This window comes from Pelobates fuscus, chromosome 2 (assembly GCF_036172605.1).
Source record: "Pelobates fuscus isolate aPelFus1 chromosome 2, aPelFus1.pri, whole genome shotgun sequence".
NCBI classification, from domain to species: domain Eukaryota; kingdom Metazoa; phylum Chordata; class Amphibia; order Anura; family Pelobatidae; genus Pelobates; species Pelobates fuscus.
The window spans coordinates 362,137,173-362,158,915 of NC_086318.1; the positions used below are offsets into that span (position 1 = coordinate 362,137,173).

Genomic DNA, 21,743 nt, shown 5'->3' on the forward strand with positions numbered 1-21,743 from the left:
AGGCCCGTGAAATCCATCATTCAAAATGCTGCAAATTTGGAAATCTGCAAAAAACGAACTAGTCAGAGATGTAGACTCTTATGTTACTCTACCTTCGCTTTACCTTTGCAGGATAGGGACAAAGGCATACGTTGGAGATATTGTTTTACTCCAGACAACTTCCTGCGCATAAATTGAGGGTTTAATCATAGACACACACGAGATTTAAAAAATGCCCAGCAAAGATGTAATGTGTGTATGTAAAATAAATAAATTAAAAAAACATGCATAGCAAATAGTTTTTACCACAAACTTTGACCTAAACTACTAAAAAATGCTCGCACATTAAGGGACAATATTCACCATATGAGATACCCTGGAGTGTATACTTTCACAAATGGATTGGACTAATTTAAACAGTCAAACTGCTATGATGCCCCCCAAAAAGCCCCATCAAATCCATCCATCACAATCCTAACTTTAAAAATAAATAGCACGGTTTGTTCTCTTATATGGCACTGTAGCATTACAGGATAGTGGTAAAAGCATACATTGGGAGATTGGTTGTACTCCGAAGATGTACCTAAACACAATATGATTGTGTAGGCCTAGCACACATCAGGTTTATAAAATACATTTTAAAAGTAGACATTTTAGCCAGGAATGACTAAAACTTGTTACATAGCCATTTAACAAAGTACCCTTAATTAAAGAGCCTGTCATGTCTACTTTATATTAATATATAATTTTGTGTGGCAAGTTTGTTTTCTGTGATGGCTAATAAACTTACAATACAAACATACCAACGTCTAAAAATCGCCTCACATTGAAAATGTATACTGTGACAAGTAACTACCAAAAATAAATTGAAATCCTAGACCTATGATAGGTTCTGTAAATCAGGATGAATACATTTATTTTGAATAACGTTTGTTAACCCACTGAAGTGCCTCTTGGATTAATTACGCATATTATTATTATTATTATTTTTTTTTTTTAAAGGACAAGAAGGGCTTAAACAAAACATTATGTAGAAATAAAATGTTTAAAAATGGGGGTATGGAGGAAAACACATTAATTTTTCACATTTTGCTTATACCTTTTACATATCAAATGCAATTACCGTATATACTCGAGTATAAGCCGACCCGAATATAAGCCGAGGCCCCTAATTTTACCCCAAAAAACTGGGAAAACGTATTGACTCGAGTATAAGACTAGGGTGGGAAATGCAGCAGCTGCTGGTAAATTTCTAAATAAAATTAGATCCTTAAAAAATTATATTAATTGAATATTTATTTACAGTGTGTGTATATAATGAATGCAGTGTGTGTATGAGAATGCTGTGTGTATGAGAATGCTGTGTGTGTATGAATGCTGTGTGTGTGTATGAATGCTGTGTGTGTGTATGAAGGCTGTGTGTGTGTATGAATGCTGTGTGTGTGTATGAATGCTGTGTGTGTGTATGAATGCAGTGTGTGTGTATGAATGCAGTGTGTGTGTATGAATGCAGTGTGTGTATGTGTGTGTGTAATGCAGAGTGTGATGCAGAGCCTTGGTGGGGGGTGGGCATTTTTTATTTTTTTATTATTATTTTAATTTTTTTTTGTTTCATTACATTTTTTTATTTTATTTTATTATTTTTTATTTAATTATTTTTATTTTATTATTTTAATTTTTTTATTAATATATATACATTTTTTCGTCCCCCCCTCCCTGCTTGCTAGCTGGCCAGGGAGGGGGGCTCTCCTTCCCTGGTGGTCCAGTGGATGGGCACTGTGTAGGAGGGGGCTATGGGGGCTGCAGAGACAGGTTACTTACCTTTCCTGCAGCTCCTGTCAGCTCTCTCCTCCTCCGCGCCGTCCGTTCAGCACCTCGGTAAGCTCCCAGTGTAAATCTCGCGAGAGCCGCGGCTCTCGCGAAATTTACACTGTGAGCTGACAGAAGAGCTGAACGGACCGGCGGAGGAGGAGAGAGCTGACAGGAGCTGCAGGAAAGGTAAGTAACATCTCTCTGCAGCCCCCACAGCCCCTGTCTGTATTATGGCAATGCAAATTGCCATAATACAGACAATTGACTCGAGTATAAGCCGAGTTGGGGGTTTTCAGCACAAAAAATGTGCTGAAAAACTCTGCTTATACTCGAGTATATACGGTAAATAAAAAGAACTTAAAGTAGATTAATATATCAGTCCTGATTGTAAAATACCTAAAGTAATTCTAATTAATTGTACTGCAGCCATCTACTGACTTTTTTCAGTATTACCGGATGATTTTCCTGTATTACTGAATGAAGCACGATTTCGTGCTTTGACCGTTGCTAGGCAGCTGGCAAAGCCCAGCACCAATCATAGTTGTCTTAGGGACATACAGGGAGACCCTTTATGTCCCTCTATTACTATAAAACAGATTTTTGTCTATATTCCAGTGGCAGGTTTACTCTTTTTTTTTTATTTTTTTATTTTTTTTTTAAGCTCCAAATAATGCAGAAATACAGATAAGCTGAAAAATAAGTTAAATGATCTTACTTTGGAAAATTTTATTTGACGGCCACGCAGTGCCATTGTTCAGCCATGGTGTTCTGAATGAATTTAAAGGGCTCTCTACAGCGCTACTTCAGCTAATTGGTCAATCTAGCGTCTTCAAAACATGACCCAAGCTTACAGAGTGGAGCGCTAGCTATTGAGTGATACCCGGATCACCCCAGTTTTAGCAAGGATAAAATCCTGCTTACACCATGATCTAACTATAGACCTTTAGAAAACAGTGCATGATATGTGTTGGTGCAATAAATGAGAACGAAGGACATTGCCGTTGAACACACACACGGCAAAATTCCAAAATTGCTTGTGTCCTTAAAGGGTCACTTAAGTCATCTAGACCACTTTATATCAGTGAAGTGGTCTGGGTGCAGACCCCTCTCTCCCAGTACTGAATGGGTTAAAAACCCTTTTGTCACTTACTTGATTTCACCTGCGCTAGGTCCGGCTCCTCCTCCTCCACAAGATGGGGGTAGGGCCCAATGCACATAGTGGCAATCGTATTATGACTTCCCCATAGGATGGCACTGAACCAATGCTTTCCTATTGAGTTCTAGCTGACGCTGAAAGTCCTCATGCAAAAAAGGAAACATTTTTATTCAGGTCTTTTGTACTTCCATGATGTTAGAATGGCTATAACCTTTATTAATCAGCTGCTGATTTGTTAAACTTAAATGTACAATGTGTATTATGCATTTCATCTGAAATTATATGCATTTAGCAGTCTGCATTTTTTTACATCATTTTAGTTTTTAGTTTTTTTTTTCCTTTTTAATATATATATATTTATGAATATTTTTATTTTTAGCCTCCACCTTTTTTAGGAAACTACACGTCTCCAAAAGCAAAGAGGAAGAAGATTATGAATGAGTATGATGATTATGGAAACTATAGTGATGACGACTATAACGATGAAGAGGATGATTTCGCTGAACAGCTTAAACACTATCGACAAGCTAAGGAAAGTTCAAATACCTCTGAACCCCCTTTTAAGAACCCTTGTACAAAAGGAATTCAGCAAGGTAACTGTTTAATAATTGGACCGTAAAACGTGATTCTTTAAAAAAAAAAAAAATCCTTTTGGTCTTTCAAAAGTTAACATATAAAAGTGAAATAAATAGAATATATTAATGGCAAGGTGTAAGGTGTATTTTTAGCTACAGGAGTATGGATTTCCACAAATCGGACTTTGTATATCAATTCGTAGTAAATATAAAAAAAATTTAAGAGCAGTGTAAAATACAAACTTTATACACATGCTAGCGTAAGTGATGACTTTGTGCCACAAATTAAATTTAATAGGTCTGTCATATGCACTTTAAAAAAAAACATTTATGAACACTTTATTACACACTGAAGTAATGGCAACTAGGATACAGAGGAAGGTTATCTCCACAGTGTGAATAAAGGCCTACAGTACTGTAACGTGGAACAGCGCCAGGGAATGATTGCTAAAGGTGAAGTTTCATATAAAGGCATTATTATACTGTAGTTCTTATATTGTGCTTATATAGTGCTCTTAACCAGAGCACTTTACAATTCATGCAGAAATAACTGGTACGTATATAAACGGGTTAATTAGACAAACTGAAACAAAAGTAGGAGATGGCCGTTGTGAGTTTTTTATTATTATTTATAAAGCGCCAACAAGTTCCGTAGTGTTGTACGATGTGTGGACTAACAGCCAAGTATTTGTAACCAGATGAGTTAGACACACAGGAACAGAGGGATTGAGGGCCCTGCTCCATGAGCTTACATGCTAGAGAGAGTGGGGTAAAGTGACACAAAAGGTAAGGATAGGGTAGAAAAGTAGGTTGCTAGGATATTGTTCATTGAGGGCTTAGTGTTTTGTTTTTATGAGAGGAATCGTTTCAGGAGAGGAATCAGGAGGGAAAGCTGATCAGTTTAATATGCTTTCCTAAAGAAGTACATTTTCAAATATATTATATTTTTGAAGTAGTGGAGATTGGGTGAAAGTCTAACAGAGAGGGGAAGAGCATTCCATAGGAACGGTGCAGCCCTAGAGAAGTCTTTAAGGTGAGCATCAGAGGTAGGAGTACAAACAGATGTAGGTCTCCATCAGAGCGTAGGGGCCTACACGGGACATATATTTGAGTATTCGTGAGGCTAAGTAGGTCGGAGCAGCATTGTGTAGAGATTTGTAAGACCACTGAGAAGCAGATTACAGTAGTCAAGGCGAGAGAGGACAGCGGCATGGAGAAGCACCATTGCCGTATCAGGCGTTTAATAGACAGATGCACACGATATTTGAGTGATGGAAGCGGCAGGATTTGGCAATTGATTGGACATGAGGGGTGAAGGAGAGGTCGGAATCAAAGAGAACACCTAGGCAGCGAGCCTTAGAGGTAGAGCGGATGGTAGCACCATCGACTTGGAGGGACACAGACAAGGGAGTAGCAACACTTGAGGGAGGGAAGACCAGAAGTTCTGTTTTGGACAGGTTCAGTTTAAGGAAATGAGCAGACATTCAGTTGGAAAGAGCACCAGGAGAGAGCGGTATCTTGTAGACCGAGATTACGGAGGATGAGAAGAAGCTGTTGATGATCAGTGTAAAAAGCAGCAGAAAGGCCGAGGAGAATTAGGATAGAGTATTGGCCATGGGATTTTGCAGTGATAAGATCATTGGATACTTTGGTCACAGCTGATTCAAAAGAGTGACGAGAGTGGAATCCAGATTGAAGCGGGTCAAGCAGAGAGTTGGACTCAAGGAAGTCTGTCAATCTCGCATACACAACTCTCTCAAGGATCTTGAAAACAAACGGCAGTAGTTGGACGGGGAATTAGGGTTAAGGTTGGGCTTTTTCAGAATCAGGGTTACATGTTTGAAGGGTAGAGAAAATGTGCCAGAGGAGAGGGAGAGATTTAATTTTTTTAGTGAGAGGCAGAACAAGAGAAGGAGACAAAGTGCGTATGAGATTCAAGGGAACAGATGGTGGGATGGGAGGAACGGAGCCGAGCAGAAACCTCTTCTACTGTAGCTGGTGCAAATAGGACAGCTGAGGGAGTGTGATTAGGGGAAAAGTTGGTAGTGGATGGAGAGAGATGGGAAATCTCTTCCCTGATTGCAGAAATATTCTCAGTGAAATGGGTTGCAAAGTTTGTGGCTGTCAAGTTGGTAGGAGGAGGAGGCAAGACCGGGCGCAGAAGAGAGTTGAAAGCATGAAACATTTTGGGCTTGCGGGAGAGTGTGGTTATGAGTGTATTGAAGTAGTTCTCTTTTGTAGAGGAAAGAGCCAGACTGGAGAAGCGCAGCATAAATTTATAGTGGAGGAAGTTAGACACAGAGTGAGACTTTCTCCAGCAGCGATCAGCAGTTCTAGAACATTTTTGGAGGTATCGGATCAGCTTGGTGGAGTTGGAGTAGGTGAAAGGAGACTTTGGAGGTTGGTGGAGAATTGCTGTAGGTCAAGACAATGGAGGTTTCTGCAAGACTGATGTGGTGAGGGTGGTGTACTTTGGGTACGGGGTATGCAGATGTCAATGGACAGCAGATGGTGGTCAGGTAGAAGAAATGGAACATTGGAGAGATTAGAGGTGGTTTGGAGATTGGAGGTGAAGAGTGTTTCCTGCTCGATGAGTGGATGAATTAGACCACTGTGTGAGTCCAATGGAGGAGGTTCTAGAGAGGTATCAGAGCAGTTAGGGTTGTTGATTGTTTACAATCTAAAAAGGAATTGTACATTGAGACCGTGATTGTCATTGGTGAAGGATCATTCTCAGAATGGTAGGCACTATATGCTAAATAAGACAAAGTAGTTTGCTGACTGAAATCTGAAGACTCCTGGAAGAGTTGATGCCAAGTGTAAGCCAGCTTAGCTCTTTTTGCTATATTTTGTAGACCAATATTAACACAGGTCTAATTTCTTGATTACTAGTGTCATCTTATATATGTTTAAAGGATGTTATTCCGGATTGTTCCTGGTGAAACTGAGTTTGCTATTTGATTATTTATTTTATGTCAAAAAGCTCTAAATTCTGAAATTAAGTGAATTCTAGCAACCTGGCCAGCCTGCATGATGGGGGAATTTAAATGTTCTTAATACTCTGAGTGTCTTAAATGGTGACCATATGTTAAATGTAGTGATTTATTATTTTAGGACCTGATCAGCAAGGTAAGGGCTTTTACTATGGGAGAGGTCGTGGCGCACAGAAGAAGATGAATATGAAGGATCGTGGAAGAGAAAGAGGTGCTCATAAGGGACCAAACACTTACTATCAAGATGGATTTCAAGAGGTGGGCACACTGGCCTTTAAATGCTGAAGAAACATATGTTTTTATTTAGGCATCACCACAGGTTCAAAGCAAATTATTTGTATTTTTTTTATTTATATATTTAACTCTGTGTACAAGATCAGTCTTAAAGCACAGCCATCTTGTTAAAGATACACATTTTTTAAGGCGCAGCCATCTTGTTCGGGCTGCTCCTACATCACTGCTGTACTCTTTTGCATGCGTTCGACTGCAGCATGGAGGTATATGCAGGATCCCATGAGACTGTGGGATACTCCATAGACTCAGCCAATTCCCTGCAGCTGTCACTAGTGACTGCTGTCGGGATTGACACTTAGACTCAGAGTCTAAGAAAGTCAGGCGGAGACAAAGGTCCCTACTTTGTCTCTGTATCTCTTGACTGGTTGAAATTTCAGTGATTCTATCTTTTTGAAAAGCTCCTTTTTTCATAGATGGGGTGACAGTGCTGCTTTTAACTATTATTATTAAAAAATGTTGTTGTTTTTTTGCCCTTTCCTGTGTCCTCTTTTAGATAGTTTGAATGATTAATGCCCCATAATAGGTGGATTGTCTTTAGCCGCAATATTCGGTTTGTTCATGGTACTGGTTTTATTTGGCAAAAAAAACTGTGAGCCATGAAGACTGAAATAAGACCTAATTAATAGAGCAGTACACAAGACGTTTGGTGATGATGAATGTACAATAAATAAATAGTTTTGCCTTAAAGTTTGCTTGTTCAAGTTTGCCTTGGCCAAAAAAAGTTTCTTACCAGTTGTCTTTAGTATCTGACCGCCATTACTCATGAAGATTGATGAGTGTGTGGAAAGGAACAGAACTAGATGGTAGGAAGGGTCAGATAAAGTGAAGGGGGAAATTAAAGGGGCAATGAATTTGTGTGAGAGAAAATATAACATACAAGATCCAGTGCACTCACGAGTGCGCTGGAGCTTGTATATAATGTATGTATATTCAGGTGAGTGCAGCCTCTTGAACTCAAAGATCTAAGACTTTTTCTATGTACACAAAAGGCCTATTTCTCTCAAATATTGTTCACAAATCTGTTAGTAAGCCCTTCTCCTTTGCCGAGATAAGCCATCCACCTCACAGGTGTGGCATATCAAGATGCTGATTAGACAGCATGATTATTGCACAGGTGTTCCTTAGGCTGGCCACAATAAAAGGCCACTCTAATGCAATAAAAGTGTTGCGTTTATAATTTTGTTCAGTGTATATAATATTAAAAAATATATTTATATGTACCCTAAATTTAGAGATGTGTTTGGTACCTAACTAATCTATTTCTATTTTGTATTATAGGACAATAAACCTGTTAAAAAATGGGTTACTATGAGTCAAGAGTTTATTAATCAGCATACAGTGGAACACAAGGGAAAACAAATCTGCAAATACTTCTTGGAGAAGAGGTGTATTAAGGTAAACTAATAATATGAATTGTATTACTACTACTAGCCTAGGCCAAAACACAAGATATCAAAGGGTGATTGTAAGCTATATATATATATATATATGTATATATGTATATGTATGTAAAGCAAAAGTCATCTTGGAAGAAAAGATTTTAGAGAAAGTCCCATATGTTGAGAGAGGAATGTCACTTGTAAATAGTCTTTGTATTTCACAATGCATATGTCTCATCACAGACCTAAACAACAAAAATCTCCAAAATAACTGGAACAGTAGTGGTGAGCTTCAGATGGCTGTACTATGTTAATTTATTTGTGTGTTGAAGCCAATTACAGGCCAGACACTGAAATTCTTTATTTACATAAACCATTGCTTGAGTCAGGTTGACGATTACTGTTGTCCTTGTATCCTGAGACTTGTTTTGGATGCTATGATGTATATTTTCCAGTTGAAAATGTGAGTGGACCCATAATGCACACTGGACACCCTGTATACTAACTTACCAAGCTCATGCCTATGTTTTCTTAATTGCTTGGCATATTTATTTTTAAAATGTATTGCAGTTTAATTATCCATTAAAACAAATCATCAAGGAAAAAGAAACGAAACGAAAATAAATAGTTGAGCCAGAATGTAAATGGAAACCGATTACTAGAGATTTATAACGGTGGTTGGGGGGTAACCCCTGATTTGATAAGTTCAAAAAACAGAGAAAAAGAAAACAAATCTCAGATTGTAATCTGTCAAAGGGAGAGCAAGCAAATTCTTATTAAGACTTTTAATTCTGGGTGGTCTGGGTACTCGTTATAACTAAAAGAGTAAAATTTGGGGTAAGAGGTGCCCTCGAAGGCACAGTTGCCTCCACTTATAGGAGAACAGGCTACACTACTTCTTATTCTACACATATGAACTACACATCTCTCCTTTGTCTGATAAGCAATAGGAGCTGCAGGAATATACCAAACGATATATAGGTAATTCAACCGAATTATAGTGAAATAACGGGGACCATACTGCAGTTCACTCCTATTTTACAAACTGTATCATGATCGATTTCTCTAGACCATAGCCCTCTACAGATTTACACATAGGAAAACCTATCTGTTTTCACTATATGTTTTTAATATTTTTGCTATACGCTTTATACTTATTTTTAAACCTACTATATTAAAAGTTACGTTTTAATAGGAATTTGCTTGCTCTCCCTGAGATTTATTTATTTGTTTTCTTCTTTTTCTCCATGTTTGAATCCATTAAAACAAATACCCATTTTGGTTATTTGTGTCCATCCATTAAATGTAATTATTTATTGCATTTGCTGATCATTTAATTGGGGCAAACAATAGCTAAACTTATATTCATTAATTACATAGTTACAAAGCTGAAAAGAGACTTGCGTCCATCAAGTTCAGCCTTCCTCACGTTTGTTTTTGCTGTTGATCCAAAAGAAGGCAAAAAAACCCAGTTTGAAGCACTTCCAATTTTGCAACAAACTAGGAAAAAATTCTTCCTTGACCCCAGAATGGCAGTCCGATTAATCCTTGGATCAAGAAGCTATTACACTACATTGAAAAATTATATAATTGAATATTCTGTTTTTGCAAGTATTAATGGATATCATACCCAAACCATTGCCCCCATGTGTCAGCAGTCTGGGGGAAATACTGTATTCTATGTGCTTGGCTGTGCTACTTAGTCTGGTCCGACCATGGTTAGCCAGTTGAAGGTTTAATACATACGAGACCCCCTAATGTAGTGTAAAATAGTAATAACCACCATTATTTCGGTTCTAGCTATTTATATAGCCTGCATAATTGTACACTTTTACTTTGCTTTCCATCACTGTAGCTTTAATTCTTTCATAACACTTAATTTAATTTTTTTTTAAACCTATCAAACACATTGCACTTCTAAATCTTGTCACACAGAAAAGAAAAAAAACACAGCAACCTATTGCTGTTGATTAAACGTTTGGGTTTGGTTACTTGGGGGGGAAATCCTTAACACCTACTCACTGAATCCAGGAAGATTTAGGTTTCGGGGTTATTCACAAGGTGAGAATTGAAAGTGAATTTCAAGCATTCTCGAAGTCGGTTATGCTCCCAGTTTGGCTACTTTGGCCTTGCATTTGAAATTCACTTTGAGTTCTAACTTTAGTCCCGTCTGATAGACATAACCACCGGTAGCAGTATTTTGCCTAGAAAGGCATTTTGTTTTTCATCAGTACACATAAACTCCTTTTTATTAAGCAGGTTTATTTGGTGCTTTAGAGCATTCCTTACCAAACCTTCCCACCTCAAATACTCCTTGTATGGTGAGTGCAGCATGCTTTGGGTCCCTAACAAACTGTAAGGAAGGACACACACTCATGATGTTATAAGACCTGAAACTAGTAGCTTTGGGATTGATTGTTCGCGTTACCTTGGTACTGCATACTACGCGTATAGTGTATCTGTCTGATCACATTAGGTTTCCTTTGGAGTTTTTATGAAGGACTTTACTTCGCAAGTTGTTTTTCTATTACCGGTATAATTTTGTATTTTAGTCATAGTTGTGACTGGATACATTTTTTTTTTTATTTACCGGTTGCAACTATTACTACTGTCTTAGTAAAAAAATATAAGGACATGTGATATTTTAACTACATTGTACCATTTCTGTATCTTCTTTATAGACATGGTATACCTAAGGGATACTGGATTTTAATTTGTTGCTGTGGCAAAATTTACCAGAACAATGTGTTTATTCTTTTTGAGGGGTTTCGGCCAAACCGTGTGTACAGGGTATTCCACTTTACACACAGCAGATGTTGGTTAAAAACTCCTAATTTAAGACTGTGAATGTCATGGGCATTGCAGTTCTGCAACAGCTGGGGCCCAGGACTGCTAGTGTTTTAATCCTCTTCTCTTTCTCCAGGGAGACCAGTGTAAATTTGATCACGACGCAGAGATTGAAAAGAAAAAAGAAATCTGCAAGTTTTATATATTGGGATACTGTACCAAAGGAGAGAACTGCCTTTACATGCACAATATCCTTTTACTAGGGTTCCTATTTTCGATTGTTAATTTAATGAAATTGAAACACCCTATTCAAGCCCTTAAGAATAAATGCTTTATCACAAAATGGCTGCTTTTATCTGTAGCAGCTTTAATGAAATGAATGAAACTTGCTCTTTGCTGGTAAAGCTCTAAGTATATACTGGTTAGACACAGTAGTAATTGGAAACTGAAAGTATTGGTCAAGAAAATAGAGCAACATTTTTAAATATTATTAAATATTACCTTTTGTGAAAACCAAGATGGGCACCTTTATGACCAGATTATCTACATTTTGTTTGCCATTAACCCCTTAAGGACACATGACGTGTGACATGTCATGATTCCCTTTTATTCCAGATGTTTGGTCCTTAAGGGGTTAAAAGGGAGTATTTAGAATTTCCCTTTAAAGGGATACTCTATGCATCAACACAACTTTAGCATAATTAAGCAGATTTAGTGTATAAATTATGCCCCTGCCGTTCCACTACTCCATTTTGTCATTTAGCAATTAAATCACTTTTGTTCCTGTTTATATATCACTAGCCACACCCCCAATGACTTGTACAGCCAGAATGAAAAAGAATTGTCAAAGTGTGTTCACTTTAGAAGTTTTAACTCCTACTCTGGTAAGTAAACTGTAATCACGCAATGATAAGCAATTCTACATTAAACACAATGCGCTATAAAGGAAATTTTAAACAATTTAACCCTATTTATAGAGAAAACAGAACAGGTAGATAGAAAGTAGTGCAACAGAACGTGCAGGCATCCCTATTTATAGGAAATATGTAGTGAGACTGTGTAGGTCACATGTAAGGGAAGTGTGACTAAGGATTCATAAACAAAATGAATGGATTGGTAAATGGCAGAGAATTGAGCAGAGATTGCAGGGGGGCATGATCTATGCACAAAAAAAACACTCCATCAACCCCTTAAGGACAAAACATCTGGAATAAAAGACAATCATGACATGTCACATGTCCTTAAGGGGTTAAACTAAAGTTGTTTTGGTGCTTGTAGTGTCCTTTTTATGTTTAATATTGATATCTTCTAAATACAGGCTCTGCCACTGCTAGTATCTATTGGTACAGCTTTACTACACTGTAGTGATTGGACTCCTGGATAGGGCATAATCTATCAATATAGCGTTAGCCTTCAAGAACCTGAAAGTTGTCCTAAGCATACTCCACACCTGACTGCACATTTGTTATGTGTCTGAAATGAGCTAAAACAAGCTACTTTGTATCAGTGCATTTTGTCCTGTTTTACAAATGGTTATGAGTTGCTATGGTTTCTTAAATCCTTAATGGCTATATACATGAATTTCCATGCAAGTTTTTCCATACAGGAGTAAAATGCTACCAAGGAGATAACTGCAAGTTTTCACATGAACAATTGACTGACGACATGAGGGAATTACTGCATAAGGTAATCTTTTAATGTTTACTGCTCTGGTGGAACTTGTATGGTAACATCTGACATGAAAAGTAACATAATAGCATTTATAATGCTTATTAATGTTTTGTGCGTTTTATCTTGCATATATTATCACTTTTTATTATCACAATTTTATAATTTCCATATGTCCAATTGTAAACTATTATTTATATATATATATATATATATATATATATATATATATGTGTGTGTGTATATATATAAAACTGAACAAAATGCTGTAAAACTTTAAAGGCTCAAGAACCATTACATTAAGCTGCAGTGGTTCGGGTGTTTTAAAGTGACTGCCCCTATAGTCTCAGCAGTGTATACACTGCCTTTTCCGAGAAAGGGCAGTGATTACATTGCTACCTAATGCCACCCGTAGTGGCTTTCACTCTTGACAGACCCAAGATGTGCTTCCTGGTTGTGTTTTTAATAATGAAATAAAAAAGTAGCCCTAACATCACTCTAACTTTTTTGTTTTCCTAACGTATGTGTTCCTTTTAAGCATTTTGGTATTTTTATTAAGTAACCAGTATAAGCACTTCTTTAATTGCTAATAAAATCCAATTATGTTTAATACATGCCTTTATATATGTCTTAATGCAGCATTTAAAAATGGAAGAAGAGCCACAGCATGAAGAAGAAAACGACATGGACAACATGCGACGACATGGGTAGGTGCCTTTTTATTTCCAGTAATGCTACAACATAATTTTCTCCTGGGAGCGATATTCCAATATATCCAGTATATAATCCTTCTATATGGTGGATGTATCCAGTATATCTTTTTACAAGTGGAAATTATTTGTACTGCATAATTTGCCTGTATGGGCTTCTGTTGCCACTCTGCACTCTTAAAGTAAGCTACAGAAAATTAAATTACTGCTACAGTGCAAATGTCATTGGGCAATATATAGGATGCAAACAAACTCAGTGTTTTATTAAACCCATGTACTTCAGTTGCTTCAATGACCAACACCGACATGATGATCAAAATGCAGGTATGTGTGCACCCTGGATAAGGATTTACAAAAGCCTGCAACAAGTAACATTTCAGCTAACATACGGGCTTACAATAATTGATTCCCTATCCAGTCATCAAGCCACAACAGCAGCTGAGGATTTAGGGATTTTCAAATTCTTTTCCACTGAGGACACTGACAAACAAGGACATTCGGTATTCCTTCAGGAACTGGATTGGCAACCACTGTTGTATGGTCTTCTCTATAGATGGATAAAATGTACATAATGTAAAAAGGAACTTTCATAATTTAACTGGCGATATCTATGTTTTCGTTTATTTCAATAAACGCTGAAGTAATTTTCCACCACCGCACATCTGGGTGTTGGCTTCCAGTACAACCTTGCTGTGATGGAATGCCAGGATCATGGTATATCAGTTATTTACTTGTTATGGCAAGCAGAGTCTTCACGTACTTACATGTAATGTACATCTAAGTGAAGGAAGAACATAGATATGTATGAATGTGTGTGTAATGTCAGCAAAAGGTCCTGGAGGCATCATAATAAACCAGAAGCCAAAGCTCTAGAGTGGTTTTAGAATGTTATCAGAACCCTGAGATGACATGATTGTACCTTTTTATAAATGCTTCTTTGGTTTGTATTATAGCTAATGCTACACTGTTGGCACTGTAGGGCAGCTACTTCTATTATTGGTTGCTGTCCTAAATTCAGCCCATTTGGAGATATTTTAGGAGAGAATTGTACCACACAATGTCAGTCACATCATGCAGTACATTTTTTTTTATATTTTTGTATGATGGAATCCAGTTTGCATCAAAGGATTTGAAAACATTATCTTGTCATATTTTACGGTTTTAATATAAAATAAAGGTTAATGTAGGATGATTGGCTAAAACTTAAAAATATCTTTAATATCGCCTGTATTTTGTCACTTTCATGCAGAGCAAAGTTTTACAACTCTCCATACATGGGAATGCAATTCCAAGGCAATCCTCCATCAATGTACAACTCTGAACCACTTCCAGAACCACCATCCAATGTTTTGCCTGTGACTACAAGTCCACCAATACAAACTGCTGCTGGGTATTGTAGCCCAAATATGCCGGTAATGAATGCACCATTTGGTACTTCTGGAATGCCAGGCCATATGGGAAACAACCACAGAGATGGTCACAGTTTGCCATGCCCTCCCTTTCTTCAGAATGCAGATGACCCACAGCATGTTATGCAATCTCAGAACAGCTATCAGACTATGCAGAATCAACCTGCATTCTATGATAACTATTATTCACAGCAAGCCGTTCATAATGTTCAACCCTCGAACCCTGCTGAATGTAAGTAGTGATGTGCTTTTTTGTTTTGTTTTCTTTTATAAATCTAAGAAGCTGTGAGGCATTTTTTTCTTTCTTCTTTATTAAATCTCTGGTGCGTAGACTAAATTCTGTGCAAGTTGTTCCTGAAACTTTAAGAGCTGAGCTGTGAGCGAGTTCATACACAAGCGGCACTGTTCCCTGCATGGCCGGTGCTGGTTGCTTTGAGTTCATGCATGCACAGTGCTCTAAGATAGGTTCAAAGCAGAGTGCTCACAACATAGCTTCTTCAGGTTCAAAAGGTTGACTTCCATGGAACAAGTTCTTCCTCATGAATTGGGAAGACAGGTAAAATATGGGTGCCAGCCCTGTATTAGAAAATTGTAAACATTTGAAAGATTTGCAGGGACAGCTTCTACAGCATCATAACCAGTAAAACCTTGGTTGTGCTAACAGACTTTTTTGAAATTACATAACATGTTCCAAATTACATAACATGTTCCACACCAGTATCACGTGTCTTGTGCTGAAGACATTGGCATCATTCTGTTAGAAATTGCTCTTCCTTAGAGTGACGTGCCCATTACATGCATCTTTCAAATATTTTAGGACATATTCTGTTTAGGATATATTTTTACCCTTCCCTGTTGCACATAGCTTATTTAAACTAATACACAGTTATCTGTGTACCAGTTGACAAATTAGTTATGTGCTCATTAGACTTGAATCACATAAGTATAATCAAATTGCAGCCAAATGGCTTATGTCTTGTTTAATAGGCTGTAATCTAGATAAAGGAGTACACTTCTTAACAGGAGTTGACGTAGCTTGGGCATGATCGGTCAGTTGTTTGGTCACAAAACTGTATGTTTATTTGTTGTTTAGTAGGGAAAATCTAAATCTCTATATTTGGTTTTTTTGTTTTTTTTCCTCAAATAAAATCCAGTTAAAAATGCATGTACCATGTAAATGCTTGCACAAGGTGAGATGAGCAAATCTGGAGTGTCATCGGTGCATAATTATACACCACACAGTCTATGGTGGTAAAAAAATGAATTTGTGTAGGGCAGTGAACCTTGAGTGAATAATAATTTGTGTTATCTGCCAATGTAACCTTTTTTCTTTTTTTTTCTTCCTTCTTCTTTCAGCAATGCATAATGTTTTATTTTCAAGAATTGGAAAAAATCTTGACATGGGAGAAGCTAATATGAATCCACTGCCAAGGTCTACAAGCAAGGAGGAAGGTATGTATCACTTATTTGCATCTCTAGACTTTTAACCTTTTCTTCATAAAGGGAATTTTGTTTTTTTTAACTGAACCTGTAGTATGTTGTAAAGGTTTATTAATTGAAGTGAGATGCAAAGTACGTAAATAATTTGCTTTTAAAGGTTTGATATATTAGGCGTTAAAATTCTCAAGGGGAATAATAAGTAAGGATTGGTTACCTTGGTTTTTTTATGCACTTTATAGATAATGCATTAAAATGGGGAAAGAAAATAGAAAGTAAATTTGCTCTCCACCAAAATTGTGCATCAGCAAAGCTTAAAGAGATACTCTGCAGATGAGGACAGACCCCTCTGTGATCAGGAAAGTCTTCTCTAAGAACCTCTAACTCTGATCCGGGGTCTTAATCTTAACTCATAAACTCCTCTCCAGCATGTGTTTTCGAGAAGTTGTTTATCTGTTAGCCGCAGCTCCACAGGATGAGTTTAGCTGCTCTTTACATTGATAGCAACTATGCAGGGCACAAAAAAATCCCAGGCCACCATTGGGACTAGGAATTTTCTCCTGGCGTCTTGCTGTTTGTCAGCCCAGTCAGTGGCTGTGGAATCGGCAACCACATGATGGAGGCGGACGGCGAGGTTGATGTAATCTTCCTCTGCTCCCTCGTGCATGCGGCAATGATGCCGGAAGACTGAATACAACATCACTCCGGTCCAGGCATCAATAAACAGCATGCAAGATAGCAGAGCAAGAAGAGTTTGAAAATGTCAGCAGCCGCAAAGGTGTGGGGAGGCTAAGTGGACCTAAACTAAAATAAGAAAATGTGTGTGAATGTATCAGTATCAGTGTGGTGTGTCTGTCTTGTTAGTTTTAAATCTTTTAAATACCATGGACTCTTCTTATTGAGGCTTCAATAGCTTTAATGTGTGAACGGAGTAATGTTCTTTGTGGTTTAGTGTTTTGAAGTTTTTTTTGTTTTGAGAATCTGACTTTTTTTTCCTTTTTTTTCTAGATGATATTGCAAACTGGTACACAAGCAGTGAGGAAGAAGATGGGAGTGGTGTGTCTTCAATCTTAAAAACATTACGAAATCAAGCAAAACTTGCAAGAAATAATTCAACTGAACAGCAAGTTAGTGCTCCACAATTTGATCCCAGACTAGCAAAAGATAGGGTTACAGGAATGCAAACTACTGATCCCAGAATAAAACCCCCTCAAACACAAAATCTTAGGAGTCCTGGAGAAATAGTTAGCACTGATCCAAGAGTTGTCCGTGACCCTAGAAAAATTAAACCTGTTGAGATCTCACCATGTAGTAGTAGTGTGAGATCTGATACTCCTCTTGCACAACCTGCAGGAAAAGTAAAGCAAAAAGGAGTTGATGACGAGGAAGAAGATTTAGAAAGAGAACTGAGGGAGAAAGCTGTTCTAATACCTTTAGAAATGCCACCTGGCATAAGTTTAAGAGACCCCCGATGTAAACTTCGACAATTTAGTCACATTAAAATGGATGTTTTACTGGCCAAGCCAAACTTTGCAAAACTGATTGTGTGGGCACCTGAAGATTTATTACCAGTACCTCCACCTAAACCAGATCCGGTTTCATCCATCAACTTACCATTGCCTCCACTTATAGCCGACCAAAGGCTTAATAAATCAAGAAATCTAGCAAGTGAATTGCATCACTCTGCTGTCGATCCAAGATTAGAACGGCTAGATCCAAGACTAGAAACAAAAGTTAAGCAGACAGGTGTCCCTGTTAGAAGTAGTTTTCCAGAACAAACAGAATCACATGTTATCAGTAACAAACTGGGGGATCCTCGGCTGCAAAAAAATCTTAATACGAGGCTACACAGAACATCCAGCACAGATAGCCAACCTGGTAATCTGAAAGATTCTGGTTCAGTGAAAGTATATACTCACGGGGCTGCTCGATCAGGAACTGGTTTGTCACCACCACCTGTTCCAATTAAATCGGAACATGAGTTCCCCAGCTTACCTCCTTATGCCTCCAAACTATCTTCTTCAAATGTTCGAGTAGGAGCTCCAGTCTCCATCCTGAAAAATATCAGTTTGTATGATCCAAGGGATAATACACCTAATTTAGATTCTGGTCCAGTCAGTGCAGGAGAAAATGGCGATTACCAGAAAACCACTGTACATTCTGACAAGCCGTGCAAAAATGACGCTGAACAGATAGACAATTTGCAACAATGTAAAGATGTCGAAATACCATTGCAATCAAACACCCAGGTTTCAGAGGAAAGTAAAGAGAAAGAATCTGATGATGCAACTGAAAAAATTGTTCCTGCACTGCCTGTCCTTTCACAAGCAGCCACCACACCAGCAGTGCATAACCTGCCAATTCAGGCTTTAACTGGACTCATGCGATCACATTACAATGAGCCAAGGCAAGTAAAAACAGGACAGACAAATCAAGTGCAAGATGACAATGCAGAAATGGAGCCAGAAGACAAGTCCTTAAAAGAGGTCTTTAAGACATTTGACCCCACAGCTTCACCATTTTGTTAGCGTTGCTTAAGTAGCTTGGGTACATTCGATTTTTATTTTTCTTGCTAGTCTGGAGCAGGCTCACTTCTGTATTTTTATTATTTATTTGTAAATTATAAACAAACACCTGTAAGCTGCTACACCTCATTTTGAAATGCATACAGATGTATGTTATGCTGATTGCAAATCTGTGGTATTTTACCAACCTTGTGTATTTTGGTAGTTGTGTTAAAAACACAAGATGTAGATTACATAAAGCACTTTCATTGTACATAGAACATAATGCAACAATAGACAAGTGTGTGCTTGTATCATATTTCAATGTATATATGTGTATATATAGATATTGGTGTGTATGTGTGTTTATATATTATTCTAAAACTGTCTTTGTTCATTATCTTTATTGATAAATGTTTACACATTTGTATGGCTATATGGTATTAAGCAATATTGTGTAAATTATGGATAAGAACATCAATAGCAAATGCAGGAAGTATAGGGAACTAACTTTAACAACAGAAGCGTATAATAAGCTAGCTTTAAGCTTGCATTTCAGACAAATCTAATCTTTAAACGATTATTTACTAAAGTATAGATTTAAAAGGAATTTAACATTTTAAGGCTTGGTGGCCAAGCTGAAAAATATCTGAGAATTTTTCCAGTTGCTTTATTTTGACCTTAAATTGAAAATCACTTTGCATTCTCATTTTCCAAAACAACACTTTAGTGTCAGTCACATTTCATTGCTGTTGATAAATGTAATGTATAAACAGATCACATTCATGTATTCTTGTAGTTTAAATTATGTTTTAAATCATTTTTATCAAGCACTGTACATAGAATAAAGGCATAGTACAGAACTCTAGAATATTAATGTACAATAAACATGAATTGTCCAAACATTTTCTTTAACCTTTTCACGTCAAGCGTTAGTTGGAACCATACTTATATGGGCAGTCCTGATATCTCATCTTTAAGGGTCTAATTATCCTTCCCCCTCTCCCCCTACACACAGGAACACGGTTACTAGCTAGTACTGTAGTTTACTTGATGGTGTCACTGTATTGCATGATGATTTTGTACTCCACTATTTTCTTTATTTTATTTTTTGTTCATGTAATTTCAGTACATGTATTGTTTATACCATTTTAACTAAATATTTAAAAAATACAAAAACATTGCAATTCTGTTTTTAGTACCCATGTACTATAAGGCTATGATTTAAATATATTAAATTTAAAAAAAATTAAAATAGATCTTACTTGAGTTGCGGGAATAATGGATATTTTTGAACAATGTGGAATGTGTAAAGAGGTGGGTATGAAGCCGCAGGCTCACCAGTTATAATAATTATTAAGCTGGCCTGCAAAGCATATTTAAAATGGATACTCTGGGCACCAATACATCTTTAATGCATCTGATTTGGTCTCACTAATATGCTGTATTTTTTTGCATGTTCAAATTGTTATAGTTTTTGCACAAAAAAAGTCATGTTTTTCAGAATGTGGCAACATAATCCTGCCTCCTTAGTCTTCCTTATGAATATATGTACATAAATCTATCACTAACAGCACTGAACAATCTGCATTGCAAAACAAAAGCATTAGGAGAGTAGTTTTAAATAATATTCACTCCAACCCAGACCTAAAAAATGTTAAAGGGAAAACCAGAACTACAGCTTAATGTAGTTGTTCTGGTGAGTATAATAGTTCCCTTCAGGCTTTTTTCAGGAAAACACTACCTTTTCAGAGAAAATGCAGTGTTTACATTGCTTCTAGGGACACCTCCAAGTGGCCACCCCTTAGATGGCCACTGGAGGGGCTTCCTGGGTCAATGCTGCCGAAAAAGCAGCCCTGACGTTCAGCATGGAGACGCTGAATTTTCCTCATAGAGATGCAGTGATTCAAAGCATCTCTATGAGGAGGTCCTGACTGGAAAAAATGGCATTTGGTCCCGCCCTGTGCCGATTTTAGCCAATCCAATGCTTTCCCATTGGATTGACTAAAAATCGGTCGTTTTGATGTCACAAAGGGGGCGGAGCCAGTGCCTGCGGAACCGCACGGCGCTGGAAATAAGGTGAGTTTTAAACTTTTATAGCGGGGCTAAGGAATGGCAAGCCACCTAAATGGTGGGTTAAACACTATAGGGTCAGGAATACATGTTTGTGTTCCTGGCCCTATAGTGATCCTTTAACCCCATGTCTTTTTAAAAGGGTCATTTACTAAAGTAAGAATTCAAAGTGAATTTTACAATTTTACCCAAACTGAAAGCATAGTTGATCTAGAGAATTTTTACAGTTTGGCTACTCTAAGCTTAAATTTAAAATTCACTCTGAATTCCTAACAATTCTCCCTTTAGTGAATAACCCTATAATATATCACTAAATGACTTGTCTAAATCACGGTTTACAGGCTGTTCCTACTTTTACAGTTACTTATAACTGACAACTGTGTACTATCTGATCAATGCCTTTTGTTTTGTTTAATATTGTGCTAGATAATTGACATATATCAAATTTTTGTATGCAAAAAAAATAGGGGGAGGGGGATTGCTTCCACAGACATGCGTTGTAATTCCTTTTGCATTCAGGATTCTACACCAAGAATAGCAGAGTATTGCCTTTCTATAAATTGGGCAAAATCTTCTCTGGACTATGGAAACTGGTCTACTTTGCCAAACAATCTTTGCGGTTAAAATACATCTCAGTATCTTAGTCTGATGTGTAGTATTGGTATCATTTTAAATGGACACACCAAAAATACTGCATTTTAACAGGTTTATTACATGTATCCAAATTTAAGTTGATTGTTCTTTTGTCGGGTCTTTTTTTTTTTTTTTGTCAATCTTTCTTTTATTAAGGCACGGATGAAGGGTACAAAATAAAGAGAGGGAAATGCAAAGGTTTTCACAGTGTAGGGTCGATACAACGATAGCAACGTTAATTACATTTCCACATTATTTTCAATGCCTCATTTTTATCTTTTAAGAGTCGCTTAACGTACATTTATCTGAACTAAACATAAAACATGAGTAAGTG

The 21,743-nt window shown here is 37.3% G+C and overlaps 1 protein-coding gene across 1 annotated transcript in view; it reads left to right on the forward strand.

The window, feature by feature from the left end:
- The window catches only part of ZC3H6 (zinc finger CCCH-type containing 6), a 52,499-nt gene extending 32,637 nt beyond the window's left edge, over window positions 1–19,862 (forward strand). Inside the window, exons 4-12 of the mRNA XM_063443678.1 lie at window positions 3,327–3,540; window positions 6,637–6,773; window positions 8,088–8,204; window positions 11,112–11,223; window positions 12,552–12,661; window positions 13,283–13,350; window positions 14,603–14,994; window positions 16,119–16,214; window positions 17,208–19,862. Coding sequence (XP_063299748.1) covers window positions 3,327–3,540; window positions 6,637–6,773; window positions 8,088–8,204; window positions 11,112–11,223; window positions 12,552–12,661; window positions 13,283–13,350; window positions 14,603–14,994; window positions 16,119–16,214; window positions 17,208–18,727 — 2,766 coding nt within the window. The 3' untranslated portion in view covers window positions 18,728–19,862. The remainder of the gene's footprint in view (window positions 1–3,326; window positions 3,541–6,636; window positions 6,774–8,087; window positions 8,205–11,111; window positions 11,224–12,551; window positions 12,662–13,282; window positions 13,351–14,602; window positions 14,995–16,118; window positions 16,215–17,207) is intronic.
- The last annotated feature ends 1,881 nt before the right edge of the window (window positions 19,863–21,743 follow it).